General features: G+C 37.6%; 2 protein-coding genes across 7 annotated transcripts in view; both read left to right on the forward strand.

Moving 5' to 3' along the window:
* Positions 1 to 15,106, forward strand: part of LOC306886322 (fermitin family homolog 2) — a 53,833-nt gene extending 38,727 nt beyond the window's left edge. For 2 of the 4 annotated variants that reach the window (XM_079443336.1, XM_079443338.1), the window contains 9 exons: positions 1,525 to 1,659; positions 2,446 to 2,495; positions 2,922 to 3,046; positions 3,120 to 3,226; positions 4,044 to 4,262; positions 7,835 to 7,855; positions 9,267 to 9,391; positions 10,458 to 10,599; positions 13,068 to 14,619. In XM_079443336.1, the coding sequence (XP_079299462.1) occupies positions 1,525 to 1,659; positions 2,446 to 2,495; positions 2,922 to 3,046; positions 3,120 to 3,226; positions 4,044 to 4,262; positions 7,835 to 7,855; positions 9,267 to 9,391; positions 10,458 to 10,599; positions 13,068 to 13,241 (1,098 nt within the window). In that variant the 3' untranslated portion in view covers positions 13,242 to 14,619. Of the gene's footprint in view, positions 1 to 1,524; positions 1,660 to 2,445; positions 2,496 to 2,921; positions 3,047 to 3,119; positions 3,227 to 4,043; positions 4,263 to 7,834; positions 7,856 to 9,266; positions 9,392 to 10,457; positions 10,600 to 13,067 lie in introns of all 4 variants that reach the window. The other 2 variants (XM_079443339.1, XM_079443337.1) reach the window with 1 other exon arrangement.
* Positions 15,107 to 16,437: 1,331 nt separating this feature from the next.
* LOC306886088 (syntaxin-binding protein 6-like) overlaps positions 16,438 to 27,915 on the forward strand; it is a 53,702-nt gene continuing 42,224 nt past the window's right edge. For 2 of the 3 annotated variants that reach the window (XR_013785602.1, XR_013785603.1), the window contains exon 1: positions 16,503 to 16,618. The gene's annotated coding sequence lies outside the window, so the exon portion shown is untranslated. Of the gene's footprint in view, positions 16,619 to 27,915 lie in introns of all 3 variants that reach the window. The other variant, XM_079442964.1, reaches the window with a different exon arrangement.

Below are 27,915 nucleotides of genomic sequence, written 5' to 3' on the forward strand. Positions count from 1 at the left end.
ATTTCATTTTCCAGCAGGACTTGGCACCTGCCCACACTGCCAAAGGTACCAAAAGCTGGTTCAATGACCATGGTGTTACTGTGCTTGTTTGGCCAGCAAACTCATCTGACCTGAGCCCCATAGAGAATCTCTGGGGTATTGTCAAGAGGAAGATGAGAGACACCAGACCCAACAATGCAGATGACCTGAAGGCCGCTATCAAAGCATCCTGGGCGTGCATTACACCTGAGCAGTGCCACAGGCTGATTGCCTCCATGCCACGCCGCATTGATGCAGTAATTCATGCAAAAGGAGGCCCAACCAAGTATTGAGTGCATAGAAATGAACATACTTTTCAGAAGCCTGACATTTCTGTTTAAAATATCCTTTTTTTTTATTGATCTTATTTAATATTCTATTTTTCTGAGACACTGAATTTTAGGTTTTCATTTTCTGTAAGCCATGATCATCAAAATTTCAAGAAATAAAGGCTTGAAATATTTCACTCTGTGTAATGAATCTATATAATATATGGGTTTCACTTTCTGAAATGAGTGACAAAAAATATTGACCTTCTTCATGATATTCTAATTTTTAGAGATGTACCTGTACATAATTACAGTTCAATTTTATGAGTAGTAGAAAAACAAAAGCATGGTAGCATTTATATATAAGCATTTATTTATGTATTTTTATATTATATTTTATTTTGAATTAAAAACCCATTGAAAAAACTATAATAAAACTGCACGATACATCCAAATCATTGTTTTTTTTTGTTTTTTTTCAAATAGAGCTGTTCAATCTAGTGATTTTAATTTTTTTTTCTTCATTTTATTATTATAATTTTGTTCATATTGCATAATATACTGTATATCGCAGAAAAAAGTATTGAAATGTGAGTTTTTTCCAATATCGTGCAGCCCTAGTATCAATAATACTAAAATAATACTGATACAGAAAATTATTTAAAAATGTCAAATGTTGTTTGCTCATCCCAGGAGGTCAAAGTAAATATTGCATTAGCTTTTTTATTTTTCATTTATTTTTGTAAGAGTTTTGCTCATTTTGAAGCATGTATGAGTACAGTTTAAAACCAATGCATGAGCATTTGAAAACCAATACAAAATAATTGTTAAACTGCACAAATGCATAAAAGTTTAAAACCTAAAAAACACATTTAAAATGAACATTGACAAATTCAGCTTTCTTTAATTGGGAAAATCATCCAGTAACAGTGTAGCTTGCATAATGTGAGACAGGACCGCATATTTGTCCTGTCAGGAGGTCAAAGTAAATATTTTATTTTTATTTAAACAAATTCATGAAAATGCTAAAACATTTTACATTTCACAAATGCATGCAAGTTGTGTCAACATTTAGAAAATACTTTTTTTACATTTGCGTTGACAAATTAAATTTAGTTTTAATTGGGTAAATGTTAAATGTGGGAGAGGGTTAAATATTACAACAAAGAATTTACGATATTAATATGATGAATTAATAAATGACAACAGCGTGTTTATTTTGTGTTTTTATTTGCAGTACCACATCAACAAGCTGTCCATCATGTCTTCAGACAATCACATGAATAACAGTGAGAAGGAGGTCGATGAGGTTGATGCAGCTCTGTCGGATCTGGAGATCACTCTAGAGGGAGGAAAGACGTCCAACACGCTGGTACTGGAACACATGCAATAATAATTCCTACTACTTCCGTTACAGCCACAGACACACACCTGTAGGCCTTTATAACTCTTCTGCATTCAAAAAGCAGAAGCTCCAAATATTAGCATGAAATAACTTCCGCTGTAGCCTGTGTCAGTGCAGTGCCTATAGCATGGGCTTGCTGTGATTTATTGACATACAGTTCATCACAAATACTTCATCTAAACACACCAACCTCATTAATCAGGTATGATGAAACAAAGAAAAATGGTGTCATATTATTCTGACGCATTAAAGGAAAGCACACATGCCTGCTGTATGTGTATGTGCAGTACTTCAGAGTCTAAGCACTGTTTGTTTATTTTAATATAATACTATATCTCCATGAAGAACAGTAGAATTAGACTACATTACACATCACATTAAACGTTAATTATGAGGAAAGACTGTACAAATTAGAAATATTATTCACATTGCTTTCATGCTTTTCATTCCATGAAAAATCTCCCAAGTATTACTTCAAATTGAATAAAGGATTGTTATTTAAAAATGTCTGGTTTGATCATTGCAAGCGAGTCATATCCTCTGGAGTTTGAGTGCAGTAATTGGATAGCATTATACTGCAGACAGAACTGGAGTTTAATCATAATAAACATGCTGAAATAAAATCAAAACGGTGTATTCGGAGTATTCCTCTGGCTATAACATGAGCGGCGTGCAGCTGTTATGCAGACTGTGATCATAAAGATTTCGACATTATTACGCCAACAACTTTATTAAAACACTTTGTGTTCTCAGGGTGACATCACATCCATTCCTGAACTGGCTGACTACGTGAAAGTTTTCAAGTGAGTTGATTTATTGTTTTTAGTCTCATAAGCTTTAATTAGTGTAAGGCAAAAAATAAATAAAGCAAGGCCTTTTGTCAGATATATAGACTCTATGTATTAGGCTATTTAAAGTGTAAATGTTGTCATTTCCTCAACACTAGTGGAAACTAAATTAATTACAGTGTTTGTTTAAGCGAAATGGGTCCGATGTGACAATATTGGCTCAGCCAGTGGTGTGAAAGTGGGGCAGTATTACCTGTCTGACACGAGGTTTCCACTGGAAGTGGTTGAAATGCTAGTGGCAGAGAAATTACACACTACAGCTTATAATGTGCTTATATTTTGCTGTATTGAATATAGAAAGAACAGATGTCACAGAGCTGATCAGCAGTAGAGATGTGTCTTTTATCAAAGTCATTTCCCTAACTTTTGCTTGCACCTCAGACCAAAGAAACTCACTCTGAAAGGATACAAGCAGTACTGGTGCACGTTCAAGGACATCACAATCTCCTGCTACAAGAGCCGCGAGGAGGCCCACGGCACGCCGGCGTACCAGATGAACCTGAGAGGTGAACGCTCGCTGTCAGAAACGCTGTTTGTTTACCACATCAGCACTGCATCTCATCTGCTGTTTCTCCGTAGGCTGTGAAGTCACACCAGATGTGAACATTTCCGGTCAGAAATTCAACATCAAGCTGCTAATTCCTGTAGCAGATGGTATGAATGAGATCTGGCTGCGGTGTGATGCTGTGAGTGAGACGTTTTCATGGACACTTCTATTGATTGCCACACTTTATTGTGCGATAAATCACCTCACATTTTCACTTGCCTTTAAAAGGTAAAGGAGCATGTTACTTGACTTGCTACTTCAAAAGTAATTATACAGACTGATCAGGGTTATTATGGTTAAATAAAACTAAAACCAAAAAAAAAAGCATTACTTGAAATAATTGTATTTCAGCTAGTTGCCAAAGTAACGTGTGACCCTGGAGCACAAAAGCAGTCTGAAGTCGCTGGGATATATGTGTAGCAATAGCCAAAAATACATTGCATGGGTTCTTTTATGCCAAAAATCATGAGGATATTAAGTAAAGATCATGTTCCATTTAAGATATTTTGTAAATTTCTTACTATAAATATATTTTAAATATAAATATAAAATAATAAATATCATAAATTTCATTTTTGATTAGTAATATGCATTGCTAAGAGCTTCATTTGAACAACTTTAAAGGAGATTTTCTCAATATTTAGATTTTTTTGCTCCCTCAGATTCCAGATTTTCAAATAGTTGTATCTCAGACAAATATTGTCCTATCATAACAAACCATACATCAATGGAAATATCATTTATTCAGCTTTTCGAAAAATTGACACTTAAAGACTAAAATAACTGAAATAAATCTTCATAAAAATAGACAGAAAAGTCCCCAAAAAGTAATAAAACTGACAAAAACATATAACAACATTGTTAAAACTTTAAAATGAAAACAGAAAAACTAATTGAAAAACTTTAATAGCATCTCAATAAATGAACACTGGCACTCACCTTTCCCTCTCCTTCAGGAGAAGCAGTACGCTCAGTGGATGGCGGCTTGCCGTTTGGCCTCCAAAGGGAAGACGATGGCAGATAGTTCCTACAACTTGGAGGTCCAGAACATCCTGTCCTTCCTGAAGATGCAGCACATGAATCCTGATCCTCAGATCATAGAGCCCATCACCACCGACATGAACCCTGAGTGTCTGGTGTCTCCACGATACCTGAAGAAATACAAGAACAAGCAGGTAAATGAGAGACCGGTCTGCTGCTGCAGTACAGAATATAAACAGACACTGACGGCAGAGACCTGAAGACAGGCAGGGAGACAGGTCAAGAGACTTATATACTAATACATAGTAATACACAGCAATATGTTTGCATGTATTTATTTACTAATGCATGCAAGTGAAGCAAAGTTAAACGTTGTTGACATTTTTGCTGCGGATTTTTAAATTAAGTTCAGTCTTAACGCAAAGTCACAAAACTGACCTACTTGGTCTTTAGCTTCATTGACAAAAAACAGTACATTCAAATTATGATAATTATTAAAGTCACAATATGTAAAAAAAATTTTTTTTATTTAAAATATCCAAAAACCACTAGAACAGTGTTATATATTTAGCTGACTTCTGTATTTATCCCAAATGTTTCCAAGAATGTTTAAATCCAGAGAATAAGCGATTTTAACTAGTGACACGGACTGTGTCATACATCCTCGATTTTCCAGTTGAAACCCCAAAAGATATTATTATTCATATGCTATAATAATCTTTTATTAAACAGGTGACAAACGCGCAGAGTAGCATTATAACAGAGCTTTCAACACACTCAAATGTATCCAGTATGATAAAACAGCGCTGTGTTATCTCACATACGCATGACCGGAAGAAGCGGAAGCGGTCGACTGTGGCATAATAAAAGCTCTGCTGCTTTCGAGCCGTGTATCGCGCTTGTCCTTAATTAGCAATCGCTCCAGTGTCCTTGTTTTGCTTCCACGACTTTCAGCCTATACTACAGTGACTTTAATACTACGGTGACTTTAATAAGTCTTTAATACATCAGCTCAACCATGGACATGATTGCATCGACTGTGGGGATGAAGACAACAACTCCCATGATTCCACACTCAATCACTGCTCAGTAATCTACGCCTTCGTTTCTCTGTTTGTTTTGAATATGCGCCCTCTAGCTGCAAAAACTTACATATTGTGCCTTTTAAGGATTTTTTTTTTTTTTTTTTTATATGCTTGTATTTACATGCATTTTTGTATTTTCTGACCTTAAGTATGAACCACATGAATTTGTGTAAATCAGTGGAAAAAATTACATTTTCAAATTTAAAACGCATGCATGGGTTGCTTGAAACAGCAATGCATGGCACCATTGCGGTTGTGTGCAGAACACCCTTTGTGTCTCAGCCAGGGTCCAAACTTAACACAAATGTGAGTAAAAACCTCTGTTGTGAAGTTGCTATTAAAGTAAGTGTTCATTTACACGTGAGCAGCTCACGATCCGGTGTTTTCAGCATCTCGAAGCAGCTCAGTTCACAGTAGATGCTGCTCCATATGAACTCCATTTCTGCAATCACTGTTTGGGTTGCTTATTTGTAGTAAAAATTGTTTATAAATGTTAAATATTAGAATTGAATTGCATTACATGATTAAATATATATGTGTGTGTGTGTGTGTGTTATAAAACACTATACACACACACACACACAATAGTTTTTTTAAGAATATTTATATTGAAGAGCAAAAAAGATGGTTTTCAAATTTTCCTTAGCTGATCACGTGCCTAGATGATACTCAATAAACGTCAAATATTAAATACATATTACATTTTAAATATCACTAGTACCAAGTCCTACCTGGTCCTACTTGGTACTAGTAAGAAAATATATTTACAAAAATGTTTAAAAAAAAAAATAATCTAGCACTGAGACACTCAGCGTGACATGGATATGCAGAGTCCAGTGAAATTTCTCAGAATGATGTGTTTTTTGTTGCACTTGATTGAAAACCAAGAGTAAAGTATGTAGGGAGGGTGAGTGTGTGGGAGTCGACAGACGGCTCCTGTGTGCTGCTGCTGCTGCTGCTGCTGGTGTCGTCTTACAGTGGCCCTGGACTCAATCCAGCTCCTGTGATGCTGGGGGATGGTGGGCTTCCTGTCCTCATCTCACTCGCTCCCCCAGCAGCTCATCGCTGGAAGAAACTTTGAGGAGCTGGGGTGGGGTCTTCAGAAACAGGCGGGAAACAAGCCGTGCCTGGGAATGTGGAGAGGCAGCCTGGGATGAAGACAGCAGTTTGTTTGTGAGAGCGACGTTAAGAGTCCGGATGATTTCTGAACGCTTTTATCCATGCATTACAAGCTCAATTGCTTTTCTTCAGAGGCTTCCTCTGGGATTTTATTCCTAGAGGACGTGGGCCAGTAAGCACTAAACTTTGGGAAACAAGGATAGAGGACTTTCTCACTTCCAGACTCGACAGGATCAGGAAAGCGGATGTTGTCATCCAAAAGGTGGAGAATTTCAGAGGTCTCTGTAGTGTTCTTGGGTTTAAATGTGTGTGGCGCCACCTTGTGGAGTCAAGGGTGTATAGTTTGAAGTGTGATGAACATTTCAGGTTAATCATAAACTACAGCTCAGCCATGAACTTTTAACCCATTTTAGATGTTTATAGGTTTAAAAATGTTCTGATTTGTGCTCAGCACAAAAGATGTCATTAAACAGTATTTCTTTTTATTCTTTTTTTGGAGCTTAATGGACAAATCAGAAGCTTGAAGTGTGAAAGTTTTTACTCCGAGAAGTCAAAGACAGACAAACCAATACAAACTACTTCTGACCCCATTAGAGTCCTCTACTGGTAGTTGTTGGACACTGTTATCATGTTGCAGACATGTTGTTGGATTTTGTTAGCATGCATTAGCATTTTTTTTATATATTAACTGAGTGTTGCATAGTTTTACACATTGCTTACATGTTTAAAAAAAACTAAAAAACATGTAAGCACATATTTTAGCATGTTTCCAACATGTTTTAGCGCATTGCTGGTATGATTTATGTTGCTAGGAAGGTTTTTTTTTTTTTTTTTTTGCACATTTAGCATGTATGAGTTTGCATGTTCCTAGCATGCTTTAGAATATTTTAGCTTTAGCTTTACAATATTTTACAATAATAGCAAGCAATAACTCTTTTCTATAAGAGGCATTGTATGAAGCTTTCGACCCCCTCATTGAAAGCTTATGTGGAGCTGTTTGGAAGTCTGATACTGGAATTCTGAAAGTCAGATCAGTTAGAAAACAGAGAGAATACAGAGTTAGAACATCCTGAAGGTTTGTGCCAAGTTTGGTGGTCATAGCTTTATAATAAGCTTAGTAGATCAGCGTGTATAATACACTGTTATTTTAAACGTTGTCGGTCTGATATCAGTGCAAAAACAGGTTCCACTGGATTGTCCCATTTTAATCAGCGAGGATGAATCTACAGTTCGATCACCCCAGTTTGCAGACTACAGTAGTCTTCTGCTTGGTTTCAGATGAATGGTATATCAGGATCTCTGCTAGTTGACACATTTCTACAGCTGCACAATATATACAGTCAATCCGGCCGGATCTAATGTGATCCCAGTGCAACGTGTTCCTCAGATCTCCCCTGTCCAGCTGATCCTGCTGTATACTCACTTGCACACCCTGACCTTTTCTCTCTCTGTACATTAACGGTTGTTTTGATTCTGTTATTCTGCCTGTTTGCTGCTTTATTCATTTATTTGCTTTTCCCTTGTTTCCTCCGTGTTCCTCTTCCTGTTTCCACCCTCCTCAGCCAGGCTTTGTCAGGGACTTGGTAAGTCACTCGTTTGACAGCTGGTAAATGTCCATGACTCACTAACACTGGTGCTGTGTCTTGCTCCAGAGATCCTTCCATTAACAACTTTACCATTTATAGCTGTAGCTCACCCCAAAGCTCACATCTCAACTGTTTAAACATTTAAGATCATGTTTTGTGTCACTGGTGTCTCCTCCAGGACAGCTATCTGCCTGAATGCTGTTAAAAGTCAAATTATGTCTCGTGGTGGATATTTTTAGAAATATTTAAATGAATACAGAAGCAGCTTGTAGTCTCGTGACCTTGAGGCTTTTAATGTCATTAATCTGTAAAACTACTGTCAGCCCAATTAATTTGATCTGTTTAAGCATGATTAGATCCCAAAATATATTATCAACATGCACAGTGCAGTTTTCTACAAAGCCCCTAAAGAGACATGGTGATGGTAGAAAAATGGAGATGCGTTTGCATTCTCACAACAAATTTTTAATTTGTATGCAAAACTTTGGCACTCTCCAGATAAACTTTGTGTTTGTTTGCAAAATGTTTACGGTGGAAAAAATGAGGTGTGAGGAAAAACTGCTTGAATGCAGTAGTTCTGCCAGAGATCGTAAAGTTTCTTGGGTGAATGTAATAGTTTTGCGAGAGAACAATTGTTATGCAAGATAATGTTAAGTTTAGCGAGAGAACGTATAGTTTCTTGGTTGAATGTTGTAGTTCTGTGAGAGAATGTAAGATTTCTTGGCAAATGCCAAGTTTTTTGTGCAAATGCAATAGTTTTGCAAAGGAATGCAAAGTTTCTTGGTCGAACGCAATAGAAACTCAAAGTTTCTCAGGAGGAAGCAGAATCATTCAAATATAATGCAGAAGCATTGAAAGATAATTTTCCTCCCATCTCATATTTTTTTCATCACCGTGTCCTCTTAGGGGCTCCGTAGTTTCCACTATAATCAACACATTTGTCTCATAGTGCATCTAAAACTCATGGAAATAATTTTTCGAAAAGAGCTTCTGTTTGATTGATGGACCCTTTCAGGGAGTTTGTAGCTCTGATTGAAGCGTTCATGAGGCACGTAGCTGATCTGCGGGAGACTCTTGTGACGTCACTCATTTCCATCTGATGTGAAAGTGTTTCATGTTCTGGGGAAATAGGGATTAAACGATGGTTGCTGGGATTGCAATGGCTTCTGTGAATGTTTGTTATGCCGCATGTGTAACAGATCATAAGAGGAGCGTCTCGTGTGTTCACTGTGATATTTGTGGTGATTGAATGCAGCGATATCATATTGACGTGTCTGGTGTCTCATTCTTCTCTGGGGTTGTTTTCTGATGACAGTGTGTCCATGTGTTCACTCTCTGACCTTCTGCTGAAGTTATGATGGCTGATATAGCACTTGTATATTAATGTTCACTCATGCATCATTCTCAGATTTCCACCCGTATTCTGGAAGCCCATCAGAATGTGGCGCAGATGAGCCTCATCGAGGCCAAGATGCGCTTCATACAGGCCTGGCAGTCCTTGCCAGAGTTTGGAATGACCCATTTTCTTGCCAAGTGAGTGTCGCCTAAACCTAGCGTTTCTGTCTCTCAGATGTCTTGATTACATGTTTGTGCGCCAATAAAAATGTCCTTTTTAAAGTTGACAGTTAATTCTTGTTTTAGCATAATGTACTCCCCTTCATGTTGTTCCAAACCCATATAATTTATGGCGCTTTTCCACTGCGTGGTGCGACTCGGCTCGGCATGGCACGGCAAGGTTTGTGTTTCCACTGCAGTTTAGTACCGCTTTAGAGTGGGCGGGATTATACACATCGCTGGATCCGCTCCTTGGCTATCAACGAGAGTACAACATTTGTACTTCCTCAGCAGTTCAATGACGCAGGTAGTGGCGATCCTCTCTGGCCAATCAGTGATCAACAGGGTTTACACGTCGCATTTTGGTAACGGTATCGCTCGCATGGAACCTCAGCCGAGGTGGTACTGAAAAAAAGTACCAGGTACTCTACCCAGTGGAAAACCCCCCAAAAGTGAGCCGTACCAAACTGTTCCGTGCCGTACCATGCGGTGGAAAAGTGCCATTGCTTTCTTCTGCGGAAAATATTGACTGATGCTTTCAAAGTGTAATTTTAACCCCCAACTGAGCTGTAAATCATTGAAACCAGATCATTGAGTCAGTGAGTTGAATTCAAGGACCAGATCAAGCCATTCTTCTGGCTCAAGAAATAATTTGTTCACAAATTGGACCGTGCTACTTCTTGCATAAATTCTCATGGACATGCCATGTAGAGTTACGTTCAATGCATAACAACTTAAACTTCAGCCATGCACAAATACATGACATAGCTTTGGAAGGCTTATAAAGAATTTAAGTGCGCAAGTCATGTGGGCTACATAATTTACATGTGCTACATAATTTGTCGTTTTGTGCACCTTGAATGAAATTCATACAAGTTTGTAATGACATGAGAGTAAATGACAGAATCTACACGTTAGAGTGAGCTGTCCCTTTAAGAAGTCATTTCCTCATATCTTCTATATCTTTCATTTCTTCTCATTGTCTCCTCACAAAATCTGCTTGAATAAACACTGAGCCTGTAATTGTTACATTTCTTTACATTAGGTTCCAGGGTGGCAAGAAAGACGAGCTGATTGGCATCACCTACAACAGACTGATCCGTATGGACGCCAGCACAGGAGACGCCATCAAGACCTGGCGCTTCAGTAATATGAAGCAGTGGAACGTCAACTGGGAGATTAAGATGGTGAGATGGGTTTGTTTTTTTGGATGTCGTTGACTCTTGACTGGTTATGTTGTTATGAATGAGGCTCCATGTTAACCGTTTCATCAGGTAAATGGCCTAATAACATAATAGACCTTTATCACGGCAGAATTGATTACCGGAAGCGGTGTAATGATTCTTCCGATTATGTATATTTATCAATGTGTTGTAATCACCTAGTTGAATAAACGTATGCTGTAAGCTGTAGCTTGTAACCTTTAAATCAAAACATACTCATTATTTTATTACACCGCATCAGTCTGATGATCCATGCAGGAAATGGTGAAAAGTGACACAGTGTGTCGATGTTTAAAATGAAAGCAGCCAGGTACGCTGCAGTAACACCGGAGAGAGAAGAAAGGAGGAAAGAGAGGATTCTCCCATTAGTTTTGATTGCGTTGCGACGGCACCGGAAGTGACGATACACCGCTTCACTTAGCAGATATAGGAAGTGGGATAAAGGTCTATTAAGGCCATTTGTAACTATGGCTCGTTCTGATTGCAGAAGATCTGCTTGTCTTATCTGACATGCTGTGATTCTGAGTCAAATAATACTGTTTCCATATAAGCACCATAGTAATACAGGAAGAGTTCAGTGGTCTGTCCAGAAAACATGATGATGCAAAAACACTATCAGGATAACACACCACACTACAATAATGCAATAAACATTCACAGAAAATATAATACCTAAGGTACATTATTGGAAACAAGCATGAGAAAAATGAAGATTACTTAAAATATCATATAAAATAAAAATATTAAATAATCAAATCATCATGATTCATGTGTGATGTTTAGTTTTCACTATAAATTATACCGCAGTTCATATTCTTTGCCTGTAAAACTCATACATTCAACAGTAATTTACAGTAAAATGACATATAATGTTATTTTTAACAATATATGGTAAGGTAATTTATAATTAACCAATTAACAGGCTTTTACTGTAGCATTTTACAGTCTTTTTTATTATTAAAAAATAGGAATTGGGTAAAAAAAACATAGCATAACAGAATGAATCTGAAATAAATGTAAATTATTGTATAGTAGAGTTGGATATTTACGTTCAGCACACGGCCTTCAATCAAGTCTGAATTTTGGCTTTTTATAGTTAATGGTTGTGACACCTCTGCTATTTGGTGACAAAAATCCCTTGGGTTAGTGGCCTGATATGAAGTAATAGTCCGAAAAATCCAAGTTTTTGAAATGGAACAGTTTGTTGATGCTTTGCATGTGTTTTCTAAATATTAGGATTTATGGCTCATAGTCTGATATGGTCAGACTATAGAAGAAAAAACAGCTCAGCGATTCAACTTATTCAGAGACTCGAACTGAGCAAAAATATGCAGCTTACAGTAGTGCAGATGATGATTTATACCACCCTGCAGCACAAAACCAGTCTTAAGTCTCTGGGGTATATTTGTAGCAATAGCCAACAATACATAGTATGGGTCAAAATTATTGATTTTACTTTTATGCCAAAAATCATTAGGACATTACATAAAGATCATGTTCTATGAAGATATTTAGTAACTTTCCTACTGTAAATATATCAAAACTTCATTTTTGATTAGTAATATGCATCGCTAAGAACTTCATTTGAACAACTTTAAAGGAGATTTTCTCAATATTTAGAGTTTTTTGCACCCTCAGATTCCAGATTTTCAAATAGTTGTATCTCAGACAAATATTGTCCGATCATAACAAACCATACATCAATGGAAATATCATTTATTCAGCTTTCAGATGATGTTTAAATCTCAATTTCGAAAAATTTACCCTTATGGCTGGTTTTGTGGTCCAGGGTCAGTACAAAAAAATAACATGAAATTCTGATGATTGTAATGTATCGAGATCTTTATAACAGTAGAGCAGATACTTACATAAAAATATTTAAATATCAGTGGTCACTATATCTCCTATAATGTCTTAGTAAGCTGAGATGTAAATGATCCAAACATATAATGCAATGCTGATTGAGAGATGAAGAAATAAACGCTCCTCAGAAGATGTGAGATGAAGATCATTCCTCCGCTGAGGAACAGAGAAAGTAAAGCTTCTGGAAACAAACGCTCCTCAAAAGATCCTGATGATCAGATTTGAGACGCACTGATTTTTCTAGAAAATGATTGATGGAGAATCAAGTAAAGCTGAGCTGCTTCAGTCCAGTAAGAGTTCATCTGGAGATATGACTGCAGTTATTCTGATGTTTACTTGATCAAAATCAGTCAAGATTTGACAGAAAAAGACACTGAAGCAGCAGCTGAAGCTGGACGTTTCTACAATTACACTAAAAGAGCTTTTACTGGATAAAACACTCTAAACTATCAGACGACAGAAGGCATGGAGGAGATTGAGTGTGACAGGTTTAACAGCAAAGTTTGATCATTTACAGACTTTGTGGTCTCCTTGAGCTCACATCAGCATCTGCTCTGTTCTCACGGCAGGTGACGGTGGAGTTTGCGGACGAGCCCAGTCTGGCGTTCATCTGTGCCGAGGTGGACTGCAAAGTGGTGCATGAGTTCATCGGCGGCTACATCTTCCTGTCCACGCGTGCCAAGGACCAGAACGAGTCTCTAGACGAGGAGATGTTCTACAAGCTGACCAGCGGCTGGATCTGAGCGCCGCACTACTGCATTCTGATACTTTCACACTTCTTCTTCTTCTTTATCATAATTGTTTTTTATTCTGTTTATGCGCATGGATGCGTTCATAACACTAGCAGACATGAAGCTCTGTTTCAGCAGAGCCGTTTACTGCTTCCCTCCAGAAGATGAAGCAATAGTAGCTGACCGTTATACATGACCTATATCTATGACCTTTGACCCTCAGTAGAAATACGCCAGCTTTGCGCACAGCAGAAATGCCGGTTATTTATTTGTCACTAATTTACGTCGCATCTCTCTGGGTAGCTGTCGAATTGTGTGGCTATTAGTCTGTAATGATAACAGTCACTTTAACGTGACGTCAGAGAGAAGGAAATGTTACACTAGCTTTAACGTTGCTGCTTCTGAACGCTATCGACCGATGAGTAAAGACGCTAGGCTTTGGTCAAAAACCCAATCAATGTGGTCCTTTCTGAGCACTTGGAAGATAAGCTGTCGTTTGGAGGTTCATGTGTGTTCAACACTACATTACATGTAATAACACCGGTATTTTTCACACTATGAAGGAGAGTCGTCCACTTGTTTTGTAGCAGCTTGCAACATAGGAGGACGTTTATGAACCAGACTGCTTTTGAAGGTCACTGATTTCCTGTTGTAGGAAGTTTCTTTTTATTATGAAGTCTGTTATTTTATTCATCGCTCTTTATTGTGAACCAGTATAGTATTATTCAAAAGCATTTCTTTATTATAGGTCACAAACCATGCAATTTCTTTCCAAAATGAAGGATCGCTAAATGAAGTATTAGATTAGTTTTTTGTATCTAATGTAAAAAAAACACAGGTTTTAAAAACAACATTGTACAGTTATTTTGTTGCTGCTTTTTTCTGTCATTTTTGGAAGCGTATTCTTTCCAGAAGAGAGGGAAAAAAGCCATTTTTTTGACATTTATGGATTGGTGCCTGTCTTTTAGAAATATATATATAAGTGCATATGAAGAAAGTCTGGAGCTCCTGGCTGGAATAAAATCATGTAGATTATGGCATTCTTTATTTCTCTGGTAAGATTGAGTTTTTCCTGCCTTAACTGATGAATAGCCACACTCGTTTGATTCTGCTGCAGGAGTGTATAGCCACACACTTCAACACTAATGAAGCGCTCTTTCTGTGCCTTTTCAGTGCATCACTTCTTGTCAGTATTGTCTCCTGATGTTTCTCCATATGAAGGTGGTTTCAGAGCCAGAAATGAAAATTATTATTTTTTGTTTATTTGGTTTGTTTTTAGTTTTTTTTCTCAGATGCCAGCAGTGCTTTGCGTGGCCTGCTGTTTTAAGATTGTAAAAATGCCATTTCCCTTACAAATAAATAAATAAAATCATTTTTATTTAAAATCACAAGAGGATGATTCAGCATGCCTTTATTTCATGTGGTTTTCCCATCATGCAGGCTGTAATGGCCATCCCTCCACAAGAGAGCAGTCTTCAGTAAAGTTTACAATTATGGCATAAAACTCAAAGTTGCTTAATTTAACTTTGAAGCAGGTTTACTCTCAGCAGGAGCTTGAAATTGCAACAGTAGCTAAATTGTAAATGAAAATGCAAGGGTTTTAAACCATTATTTAGACAGTTTGGTAACGACACATTAAATATTTAATAAAACGGCTCATAAAATATTTAGTTTGAGGTAGAAAAGCAACATGCTGAACAATATTCTGTTTAAGCAGCTCTTCTTGTGCTAACTGTTAAACTTTTAGTTTTAATTGCTATTTTTGGCAGTCACTGGATGTATTAGAAAACAGCATGACATAATCTCAGTTTTATTATTGTACTTTTAATTTTGGATGTATGGTAATTTTATTCTGTTTTTGAATGACCATAAATATAGCAAAACAAACTAGTTCATCATCTTTGTGTTCTGTGACAGAGCTCCAGCCAAAATCCTTGTCTGATTTGGAGACTTGCAGCAAAAAACTGTCAAATCTATAAATGGCCTGTATATATTAATAATATATAATAAATATACAGTAAGAAAATCATCATGAAGGGCAACTTGTTTTCCTTTTTCATTGAATCCTACTTCTTAATGGAAATGTCCACCTGTTGGCTCCTCTCATTTGCTCCAAGTTTCAAAATAGTAGTTTTGCAAAGAAATTCATAAATGGCTACAATTTATATTCAGCTACAAAATCAAAATGATTGCTATTTGCATCTGTTTTACTTTGTAACTGGTTTATGGCATAATGTACAGGAAATGTGTGCTATGCATAATGTTGTGTCTGTTTAATTATCACAAACGGATCTATTGCTATGGTTCATTAAGGTTTATAGCAGGTATTAACAGTTATTAACTAAACATCTATAAACCAATAAAGCGTTAATAGCTGTATGCATGCAGGCATACTGATCTTAAGTAATATTAAAAGGAAATATTGCATTAAATATGAATTTCACACATACAATATTTAATGTCACATGAAAACATCTTGTGTTGTTTCAAACTTAGTCAATCAAACCAATCTTTGAACTAACATGGTGTTCGGTCTGGAAAAAACAAGAAGCCAGACTCTGGTGTGTCTGAGTGTTTACATGCATCTGGTCATGTGCTCCAGAAATCAGTTTCAGTTCTACTCAAGTCAGCCCACCCTACACAGAATTCTACACAAAGACATAAAAATCAGAAATAGGTGGTTTTGCAATAGAGATGATCACTCAATAATGAAGAAAATGTACCACTGGACAAATAATTATTATTTTATTTTATTTTCATTTTTTTTTTTCTCAATAAAAATAATAAACCCCACAGCAGAACGTGTAACAGGCTTGAGGATGTATAGCCTAAATAAAGCAATATCACTCATGAAGGATTGGCTAGAAACTAAAATAATTGATCATTTTTCTTATGTTAATTTTGATGGTTGACACTATAAATTAGAAATTGTTTATGTTTAACCCTATTTTTCATATTAACTTTGTTAGATTTATATAACAGGGATTCTGCAAATCTGATAAAATTCCAATAGTTTCTAATTGTTCACACTGGATGACGACTAAAACATAGAATAATATTAGCTGATGAAATATGTTAGATCTTGGCATAACTAAAAAAAACATATTCACCATTAATTTTTCTTTTAATGGTGACGTTCTCACTCCAAACGTCTTTATTTGTTTAAATAGTGAGCAGCGCGTAAAGACGGAATATTTCTGCTTTTAATGAAGTGAAGCGCAGCAGGTAACGCGTCGCGTCGCGTCAGTGTGAGTGTGTTCCACCTCCCTCACAGCAGCTCGAGGCAGTGCACACTACCGAGTGAACACTAACCAGTGCGGATCCAGTCTGACAGAGAAGCGCGGGTTCAGATGGAAGCCGAGAGAATAGCGCTGAACACACAGTGAAAGGTAAGAAAACAGACTTTCTTCAGTCCAGTAGTGAGAGAGGAGAAATACATTGAATTACTGCTGTCAGTGCTTATTCAGACGCGAATCTCGTTAAAAACACCGTGTGACAGAAAGCGCTCTCTTTATGAAGCAAACACTATCTGTTGTGTGTCTGGAGACAAACGCGACGCTCTTTCAGTTTCTTTTGAGTGAACTATTCAGCTTTTAGACTGCCACTGATTGAGTTTATACATATAAACCTTATTCCAGCCGCTGATAAACACCAGAGGAGGAAAAAACTACTCACTTTTCATTAAACACCGACACCGTTTCACTGGAGACAGCCTTGTTGAATGATTGTTTAAAAAAGAAAGTTTTTGCAACATTGTGTCCTGGTTGCAGTTACATCACAAGATTGGAAATTACAAACCATGTTTAAAATAAAAATGTATGCAATTTGCATGTTTGAAATACTGGGAATGTTAGACAAACAATTTGCATTGTACTTCTAAATAGTTTTATTTGTTTACACTAATGAAATGAGTAGTGCTTTTAAAAATGATAAAATAAGTAAATGTTTTAAATAATGCTTACTGAAGCCTCCACTCGTCTCAGTGGTCAGCCCCACATGACTGTAGGGTTTTACCCACAAAATACATTACGAAACGTGCCTTGAGGGAGAGTTGTGTCTATAATACTCAAGTCTCTGGAAAAAAGATGATCTTAATGATCAAATTCTGTTTTTGACAGTGAAAATCAGTGTAGTGTCACTATCAGTTGAATCTAGCAGGAATCACAGTTTGGTTTGTCAGAATGAAAACTAAACAACATATATAAAAAAGATCAGACATTAATATGCTTAAAGAAATAGCATAGTTCACCTGAGAATAAACATTCAGCATTTACTCGCTCTCATTTCATTTGAAAATGGCAAAAGGCAACTCAAATGTACCTGTGTGACACACCATAACAAACTTCATTGTTCATCAAACCAGCACAGTTGAGTTTTCATTGACCATAATTGATCTAATTTATGTGTGGTGATCAATGTAAATTAAAGGAATAGTTTCACAAATGAAACCCTCAGCTCATCTGAGATCAGGATGGGTTTGTTTCTTCATCAGGTTTGTAGAAATGTGTCATTGCATCAGTGTCTCAGCAGTGAATGGGTGCCGTCAGAATGAGAGTCTGATAAAAACATCACAATAATCCACACCACTCCAGTCCATCAGTTAACATCTGGAGAAGACAAAAGATGAAACACATCCAGCATTAAGATATTTTAACTATAATCCATAATGCTTCCTCCAGTGAAAAAGTGGTCTGGTCTGAATCAGGAGAGAAATCTGCCCAGATCAAGCACTGTTTACAAGACAAAACAGCTCTAAACAAATATGTGGCTGGCTTTTGATGCAAGAGACAACAGGAGATGGACTATTTCACTGGAGGAAGAGTTATTATGGATTATGGCCAGAACCGATGGTTTAAAGTTGAAACGTCTTAATGATGGATTTATTTATTTATGGACTCTCATTCTGACGGCATCCATTCACTGCAGAGCATCCATTACCGAGACACTGATGCAGAGACACAAATCTCCAAACCTGATGAAGAAACAAACTCATCTACATCTCGGATGGAGGGTGAGCACATTTTCAGCAAAATAAACTGCTCAATTCATACTTTTTGAAGCTCATAAATTAGTCTTTGATATGTTCACTACAAATGTTAATTGTTTTATTCTTATTTTGTTCTCCATAATCATGTCAGTTTGAGTCATACACTTTGTTCATTTTATGTCAAAATAGAGCATACATTCTCCTCTGTGTAACATTGGTCTGATATTTTGAATTCAGTGTCAGAATAACATTATATTTTATACAGAAGTCATCAAGAACAATACAGTTGATAGTTCCTATTTGATCTGAACTCTGACATTACATTGTAAAGCAGAGAATTAAGGTAATATGTGATTGATGAAGAAAACAAGTTGCATGCAAATAGAAAGAAAGTCCAGAACTATCAATCCTAGTCTATTACGATATGATTAAAACTGCTTGGCTTTTTCATTCGTTCATACAGCTCCTCGTGCTTCTTGTCTGATTTAGGGTTTATGAGGGGATTGTTCAGGAACTCTGGTCTAAATATAATGAAGTCCACATCAGGCTTGAATCATGGCTTTCCATTGGGTTCCTGTAATAATTCTCACTTACTGCTGAATCACCACACCAAATGGACAGCCCTTGTATTTATGTACCAGTTGAACGTGAACAGCAACCATTCCTGCCTGTGTTAAGGGGTTATTTTCCTCTCAGATGTGCTCAGTTTATCTAGAGATACCGCATAAGTATAATGTGTCACTGCAGAACATTAATGTGTTACAATATTGCATAAAATATATGAGCATAAACTTAGCTGCTTGACTTAATGTGGCATGTATGTGGTATTTCCAGTAACTCTTGAGAGAAGTAGTTGAGAATGATTAAGAGAAAACGCAAAAGTGGTTTCTGAATGATATCATAAGATCATATCTGGGATGATTCAGAGTTTCCTAAACTAGGATTCACATACTCCTGTGGGTTGATGAAAAGCTAATAACTAAATGAATCATAAAAAGAAAAGTTAAATCATTTTAAAATGAAAACAATTAAAATAAGGGATGATTATTTTTGTATCAGCCTTCAGTGAGTGAAATAGCTTACTCGTGTATTGTTCCTGTGGCGTTAATGGGCTGTTTTGAATCCGTTGTAAAGGGTTTAGTAAGTCACAGGCCTTCAGCTTCATGTGTTTTCCTCCTTTACTCTGGATTCTGAGCTGCTTGTCATATTTTCCGCTCTGTGGTGTAAAATCCTTACAGCTCCCACTTGGCTGATGGGAGACAAACAGCGCTTTAATTTCACTAAGCGCTTTAACTACACTAAAGTGTTCTGTACATGTTTGTATTTTTCAAGAAGGTGACTCATATTTCCTGGAGCGTCTTCAGTTTTCTCTTATGTTTAGTTTTGAAGTGCATGGTTTCTAGGTTCAGTGATTGGTATAGCTTCAGTTTTACTCTGATCCAACAGTTTTGATTTGGTATTTTTGTCACTGTCTTCAGCTACTCCAGCCACTTTATTTTGCCCTTTATTTTACATTTATGCATTTGCGAGATGTTTTTATTAGGGATGCAGCCAATCAATGCACTATTGTTTAGTGGCCAATTGTTTTAAAGCCAATGATCAGGGCACGATCAAAAGGGGGTGAAAAAAGTGTCAAACAGCAACTTGTGTGTGTTTCCCCCTCTTTCTGGAATCTCCGCTTATCAGGTGTGTTCAGTGTTCTGATGCATCTTAAATTCGTCTGATTTGGTTTCTGATATCTTACATATCCCCCCTTCGATCGGCGAGGTGTTTAGTTGAAGACATCATCGAGCGCTGGAAAAACAAAGGCAGAAGAAGCAGACAAAAACACAGCAAACAACAAGACAACACCTCCGTGACAGTTACTGTACTGGTGCAGGGCCTCAGGTTATTTGAGGTACAGACAATTTGGAAATTGTTGTTCTAATTCGGTTCAATACTTTGATTCTTTGATCAAGTTTTGAGATTAAATTTGTTTGTTCTTTCTAAGTTGTCTTAACTTAAGAATGTTCACCTTTAGTTTCTGGTGGCATCATTTGTGGTAAAATGAATTGACCTATCGTGCATGGAGCTCTCTGGCTTCCATTCAGTTTAGAGTGGCTTGCGGATATTAGGTGTGACGAGTCAATCCTAATATCAGACCTTTGACCCTTGCAGGGTGTCTAGGTGTTTCACCTACTAAAGAAAGAGGGGAAGGAAAAGGATAGGTAAAAGAAGAACAAAACAAAACAAAGCTGCTGTGGGTTTTCCTAGCGTGGTTTGCAACTTATGTTGAGCTAGGATGTCATGTACCTTAACTTAGTGTCAGGTGTTCTACCTATTGTGAGGATAGCTGCATGTTTCGTCATGGTGGTGTATGTAACTTTATGCTACGCTAAAATTTGGATATTCTACTTGTGGGAAGAATATGTTTTTTGAATATGTTATCAGTAGATGTGGTTACCTCTGGGTGTAAGTAATGTTATGTGTGTTAATGGTGTAGTGTAGGTGTGGTCAGATCTGTGTTGTCTCCCCCCTTTTCGGGTATGTTAGTGAAGACTGGCTCTCTCCATCCTTGGCTTGGATGAGGGTGTGTCCATGATCTAATGGGGGTCAGTCCAGCAAGGCAGGAAGTTCTTAAGCAGACAGTCAGAGGTAGTTTGGCATGGCTATGTGAAGCTAGGATGCAAACTTCATATCCTATGTTGCATTCCTCTTGTGCTGCCTTCTGGATGTGGCAGACTTTCTGACTTTCTGTGCTTTGGTGGTTGCTGTTGCACAGACATGAATGTGGTTCTTGAAGTTTGAGTTCATTTAGCAGTTTGGTAGTGAGCGATGGGTGACTGAGGTGATGTTCTCTGGTACCTCAGTTTTCATCAACGGTTGGCCATGAGAGACTTGCTCATTCTGGGTGGTTGTTGAACAGGTGCTTGTCATCTCTGATATGGTGGTGTACCATGTGATCACCGGCCTTCCATTCTGTCGCTGGTCACCATTGTTGGGGGTAACGCATTACAAGTAACGCGAGTTACGTAATAATATAACGTTTTTCAAGTAACTAGTAAAGTAACACATTACTTTTTAATTTACAAGAAAATATCTGAGTTACTTTTTCCCCATTTATTGACTGACAGTGCGCTGTGTGAACATGCTGTTACTATAGATCTAAATGTGAATGTGCATGAATTCATCCCACTCGCAAAAAACATATTTAGTATTCATTTAGTATTCAATGAATTTAAAACAGTGAAATGCAAACTCAGAATATGACGCAAACTGCAATAATCAAATATGTTAAACAACACAAATGTATCTAATCCCATTTTATTAACCAATGTCTTTGCTGAAGAGTATCAAGCCCTGCTCATATTTATAAAGTAACGCAAAAGTAACGTAACGCATTACTTTCCATAAAAAGTAGCTAAGTAACGTAATTAGTTACTTTTTTAGGGAGTAACGCAATATTGTAACGCATTACTTTTAAAAGTAACTTTCCCCAACACTGCTGGTCACAGCGAGCATGACTCAATTTTGAAGTCATCCGTGTTCAGCTTATCTTGAAGGAACTCTTTCAGTTGTCTCATGACTTGTTCCATGTCTTCTGATGGTAAGCTGTCTTGTTCTTGTGCATACTCAGCACTGTGCATGTCTGAGTGGTGCTGAGGTGGGTTTCGTTGTCGCTTACCCACACGAGTTGCTCTTGGATGAGTCAGGCGATTACCTTTGAATGTCTGGTTAGGTTTCCAGTTGTTGTGGTTTCTTGAGAAGCGTGGAACGTTCTCTGTGCTCTTGATGGAGGACTCTGGTGTTGTGATGCAACTGGGTGTCGTCCAGTGCAAAGCTTGAGTCTTTGTTGACAGAGTTCAAAAGCGTGGAGGTTTTGTTACCTTTCTTTGAGGCCATCTTCTGCTTGTTGTTGGACTTCTGTGTTAGGTCACACAACTGTTGGATGGTCATGGAGCGTGGACAGGCCATGACGCCTAGATGGTGGCTGACTCCAGGGTGCAGATTTCTTAGGAAGAGGCTTTTGTAGTTCACATCCTCTTCAAGGTCAGGTTTGTTGTGTGCACCGAAGTAGGCTTGTCAGAGTCGGTTGTAGTAAGCTTGTGGAGCCTCTTGTCGACCTTGTTTGTTTTCTAAGGCAGTTAACAGTCCATGTTCAGATTCAGAGTCTGTAAACTCTTTAATCAGGACTTCACAAAGTAGCTGGTAGTCTGACTTCGTTCAACTGGGCTGTCGATCTAGAAAGTTTCGTACCTCGGAACTGGACATGGCTCTAAGGAGGTATAACCTGTCTCTGTCAGTCACATGAGGTCTCATTTTCAGATAGAAGTCGATATCTTGAAGATGGGCCTGGATGGTGTGGCCCTCTGTGGAGTTCGGGTTGAACTTGCTGATGTTTTTAGACAGCTTGTCGAGGTCTTTGGTCATCCCATGTGCAGCTCCGAGATCTGCTTGGATGGGAGGTTTTCTTTCGTTGACAGGAAAGAGTTCTGTGGCGAAGGCAGGTGAGGTTTTGGGTTGTGGCTCTTCGCTTCTTTCGCTGTATACCAGTTCTTGGATGTGGGACTCTGCTCTGCTCAGCAGAGGTGAGGCTGAGAGCTGTTTCTCTCGCCTTGGCTCTTGTTTCTGCTCATTAGCATGTTTAAGTTCTTTTCTGACCATGTAGAGCTGATCGTTGTTATCGTCTATTTGTTGGGTCAGATTGTCTATTTCAGAACTGTTCAGCATACTGGAGTCTGTTTACCAGGTCTTTCTGGGCAGCCTTTGCATGTTGTTGGCCGAGCTGAGCTGCTGTCAGGGCTGCTTGGAGCTCCTTAACTTGTTCCGTTGATTCCTGCTCCCTCTCGTTGGGTGCTTTGAGATGATCTTGAACTTTCAATTCCAGCTTGTCTATGCGGCGTTGAGCACGTGTCAGCTCCTCTTGAAGACGTGCTTGTCGCTCAGTTTCAGCTGGGTTGTGAAGGCATAGCTTAGAGAGCTGGAGATTTTGACTAGCTCCTCGTGGTTGTCGTTCTGGCTTGAATCTTGTGTCAGGAATCTTCTCAGGATTAGGATTATTATTAAAAATAATAACGGTTCAAGGGTCTTGGGGGTGAGGCTGTCTGTCGTGCCTCTCAGCCAAGTGTTCCCATCTTCCCCTTGTGCAAAGGGGTCTGCAGTCTGCGGCATGTTGTCACGCTAGGGAGAAGAGAGACTGACACAGATCTGTGTGGAGTAAAAGCCTATGTGTGGTGAGGCCACTAAGTGTTGTGTCAGTGATTTTGAACCACTAGTGTAGCGTGGTGATGACTGTGTTGGTCTCAGGGTGTCTAGGTGGTAGACTAAAGATGTGAAGACTTCGTCACTCTAATGAGGAAGAGGGAAATGATAGAAAAAGGTGAAAAACAAATTCAATAAAAAAACAATTCCTTTTTTTTTCAAATGAGGAAATTAATTTGTTTTCCTTTCAATTAAATGTTATCAATGAGGCAAACAATATTATTGAATCTCTGTTTTAGACAAACAAATATAATAATAATTCTGATATCTCTTTTTTAGTCTGACAGGATTGACAACGTACACCTTACAGCAAAGGCAACGGTTGCTCAAAACTTCTCTATTAAAATTGATCTCAGAGTTAGATGCTTTAGATGTTCAAATTTTTATTGCGTTTTAATGTAGGGAGGTTAGGAAGAACGATTACAATCAAATTCGTAAAGCTGATTAGTTTTTCTTGACAAGATTGTGTATCTCATTCACTTAGAATTGATTGATGGTCCTTACAGGTCCCCACAAATTTGAAAAGTGAAGATGAAAGAAAGCAGGAGAGAACAGGAGAGAAGAGAAAGAGACAGTAAATCGAGTGGATCGGGTCCACTAGCAAGCAGTTATGCCGACTACGAGTAGAGCGTTGTTTTCAGTTGCTACACAACTAATCAATAGAAATAAATTTTGGGTGAAAGAGATTTGTCTTTTTAATTTATTTGAACTCGTAGTGAGGAATAACACTGTCTCCTATTAAGGCTCAGGTGAGACAAAGTAAAATTAAAAGTAATAAAATAAGCAAAAACATGAAATTAAATAAAGGAGAAAATCAGTAAATACAAATAGTGGCTAAGTGTGTAACCAAAACAGGAAGAATGAGGGGATAAAACGCAATAAAGTAATGAGTGAGTATAAGTCTGACTGTAGTCTATTAATATGGGTAATAAATCAATTAGATAGAATAAGTTTACTTAACCTTTCAAAGTTCAAGACTTATTTGTATTTAAAATGATTAGGCCCAGAAGAGAATACTAGAAGTATTGATCATATGAGATGATCTGACGGGGAAATTTGAATGATTCCAAATAAATTGAATGTTTTAATTAAATTTTGAATTTGGCACAATTAATAATTGTGAACTAGTATTTCCCTTTCTAGTAAAATGCAAATAAGTGGTAAGAAGTGAGAAATTAGAGAAATAAGAAAGAGAAAGACCAACAAGTCTATTAGTTGAGAGGTGTTTAAAGGGTTAAACCACTTTAGCTTTTCAAACACACACTGTATTAAACCACCGGAGGTTAATGCTAACTGCTAACCTTTGAGGCTAATGGTTTTAGCATAGACTTCAATGTAAACAACCGTTTCGTTAGCTTAGCGACAGCATGAGTTTATTTACATTAGTTGCTCCGGAAGTAGGTTAAGACTTCTGTGTCATGATCGTAACTGTGGAAACCAAAACAAACTAGTGGACTAGCACATGAAATACAGTTAAGCATGTTACATGAAATGTCGGCGCATTTCAACACTGTACAAATAAACAACACCGCTTTTAGTTGTTCTGCGATGTGGCGCTTAAACTCTCAGTTCGTTCGGAGTTAAACTTATTAAAATAACAGCTTGGTGCTGCAGGGAAACAGTGATGTATCAGAAGCCTGTGCCAGTTTCTCTGGACACACAAACACAACAGGTTTTCTTCGCTGTTGGTTCAAAGTTAAACTTTACTTGATAAAGCTTTTAAAACTCCCATTAAAATCTCCCGGACACACGCAGTGTTGAGCGAGATTAACTTCACTTAGTGAAAAGTGAACACAAACAGACAAGCGTTATGCTCTAATGTTTAACTGAGGGAGTCATGGTTTAACAATGGAACACGCACTTTGAAGCGAGTGCAGTCGGAGCTGGACTTTGTAGCAAACTTACATTAGAACGAGAAACTCCACGGAAAGAAAATATACTAAAGTAAAAGAATAAAAATAAAAGGATGTAATAAGATTAGGTTGGTTTTCTTTCCATCGCGGTAGCAGCTGGGCCAGAGCACGCTCAAAGAGCAGCACGCGGTGGCAAAAGAGAAGAAGAGGGAGTAAGAGAGCAAGAGAGCATTTTTACGAAGAAGAGTAAGAGAGACTAAGAGAAAGAGAGAGTTTGATGGTGTCCTGAGTTTTTAAACTCGGCTTTCAGACACGTTGTGCTGTTACAGCTTTGAGACCCCCTCTCTTTCTGGAATCTCCGCTTCTCAGGTTTCAATGTTCTGATGCATCTTAAATTTGTCTGATTCGGTCTCTGATATCTTACAATATTATTCAGATACAAATACATTCAAATACATTTTTAACAGTCAACCCTGAATTCATATTGTGTTTTTATCTAAACCAATTCTTATGTTTTTTTTTTTTAGTATTTCAACGTACCATAAAAATAGCCAAGGAGCCTGGCATAGTTTTGAATCACCAACATCAAAACCAGCTTATGATTACATAAAGATGCTGAATTACTATGATTCTAGGATTTCTGTCTTTGAGCAGAAGTGTATGTGGCTTAAGTACAAATCAAGAGCACAAACCCACTTTTGGTGTTACTGTAATCAGGAGTTACTAAACGCAGTGAAAAATTAGCAATGAAGAGGTGTGTCTGACCTTATTGCATATGCAGTTGTAGGAGTTTTACTTTCAGAAGAAACATTTATGGGAGTATTTAAATGAATCGCACAACATGATTTGCCTCAGTCAGTTTACTGGTATTTGCAACTTTCTACTTGTGTTCTCACATTAATTTGCCCTGTTTAGTAAATCTGGCTCTGTGTGGTCTGACAGAGTGTTTGCTGGATGGTAATGCAGGTGTTTTGGGGGTGTCCAGAGAACCGGGCCAGTTTGACATCAAGTGGAAAAACAGCAAATTGGATTTCTGAAAGCCATTTGTCTCATTTAGGTGAGACAACAGCGTGCCAAGAAGACAAAAGCAGCACTGTCCTTTTGATGACAAATAAAAGCATGGCCTCCAGGCCTGATGTTTGCTAACAGCAGCTTTGTGCCACTTCTCAGGCAATGTGACTGTAACTGTGGCTCTTTGTTCTGTTATACAAGCGATCATGAATTTGTGCAGCCTCCCATATGCCAGCTCACAATGACTGTTGACAGGCTGAATTCGTTTGCATGCCGCTGTCATCAAAATTTGACACAAGTGTGTGAGTAGGTCTGGGATTGGTTCTTGAAGATAGCTGTCTTAACTGTTTTTGTAACATTAGGTCAGTATTCAGAACTTAGTTCTGGTCCATTTTTGTATAATATTATGTTTCTGCTAAGTTACTTTTCAAAACAAAAACAAGTGTCATTTATAATGTTTTCTATGCTCATACATTAAAAATGCAAGAACAGCAACAGTTGCAACATGCAGCTATTGTTTGTCTACTCTTCAATAATAAATGTTTTAAATGAACTGGAGTCTGGTCTGACTCTATATTTTGTAGGGCTGTGTATCACCAGCAAAGTCACGATACGATACGTATCACGATACAGGACTGCACTGAATTTCACTTCAGAATAATTTAGTAAAACAGCTGTTTATTAAACACTGCATACTATAGGGCCGTTGCTAAATATTGGCAGAGCAGACCGTTGACCTCTTAATTATGAAGGGCCTTCATAACTGTACCACTGTACAATATATGTTATGGCATATGTTTCATGTTTACACTGGGCACTCTCCACCAGGTACAATATTCTGATTGTATCTTGTTTTTAAGCCCATAAATAATAATGCACTAATTTATAGTTTATATTGTAATGTACTCAGTGCCACCCCATTAAAAAAATCCTAGAATCGCCCCTGCAGATGAGCTCTGTCCTAATGCGCAGAGAGCCCCTCTGCTGACTGCATAGGCAGCTTCCTTCTAAGACAGCATCCTAACTGAAATGACTGAATGGAAATGTTCTTCAACTCGATGAGACTCATGAGCCTCTATTGACAACAGAGCAGTACCTTATTGTTTTGCCACACATATTTTGGAAAAGCCTTTGTGTCCTATTGTGCCTCAAATGTGAAATATATATTTATTTTCTAAGCTACAGCAGTTCTATACTTATCTATAGTCTTCAATTGTCTGTGTTAAACCTGTTTTCCTGCAGGTGTTCAGGTGAAAGAAGGAAGTTCATTGAACTTTTTGAAACAAACACCTGCTCTGTGGCATGAAACTGAAGTAATTGGAGTACATTTGGAAAGATTTTCAGTCTGGTTCTCCTGAGAGCACCTGGAGATTTTATTTGGTGCTCACTGCTCACACTGTACATATTGTGACACATTAAATATAACTATAAAAAATATTAATAATAGTAATAATACTGTTTTTGGACTTTATTCAGTCGGTTTAGTTCTAAAATAATAAACAAAGTAATAAATAAAGTGTAACAATTATTATATTTTTATATAAAAATTAGTATTAAATGGAAAAAAATACAATTATTTTACTGTATACTTAAA

The sequence above is a fragment of the Barbus barbus genome (genome assembly GCF_936440315.1).
Source record: "Barbus barbus genome assembly, chromosome: 20".
In the NCBI taxonomy this organism is placed as follows: domain Eukaryota; kingdom Metazoa; phylum Chordata; class Actinopteri; order Cypriniformes; family Cyprinidae; genus Barbus; species Barbus barbus.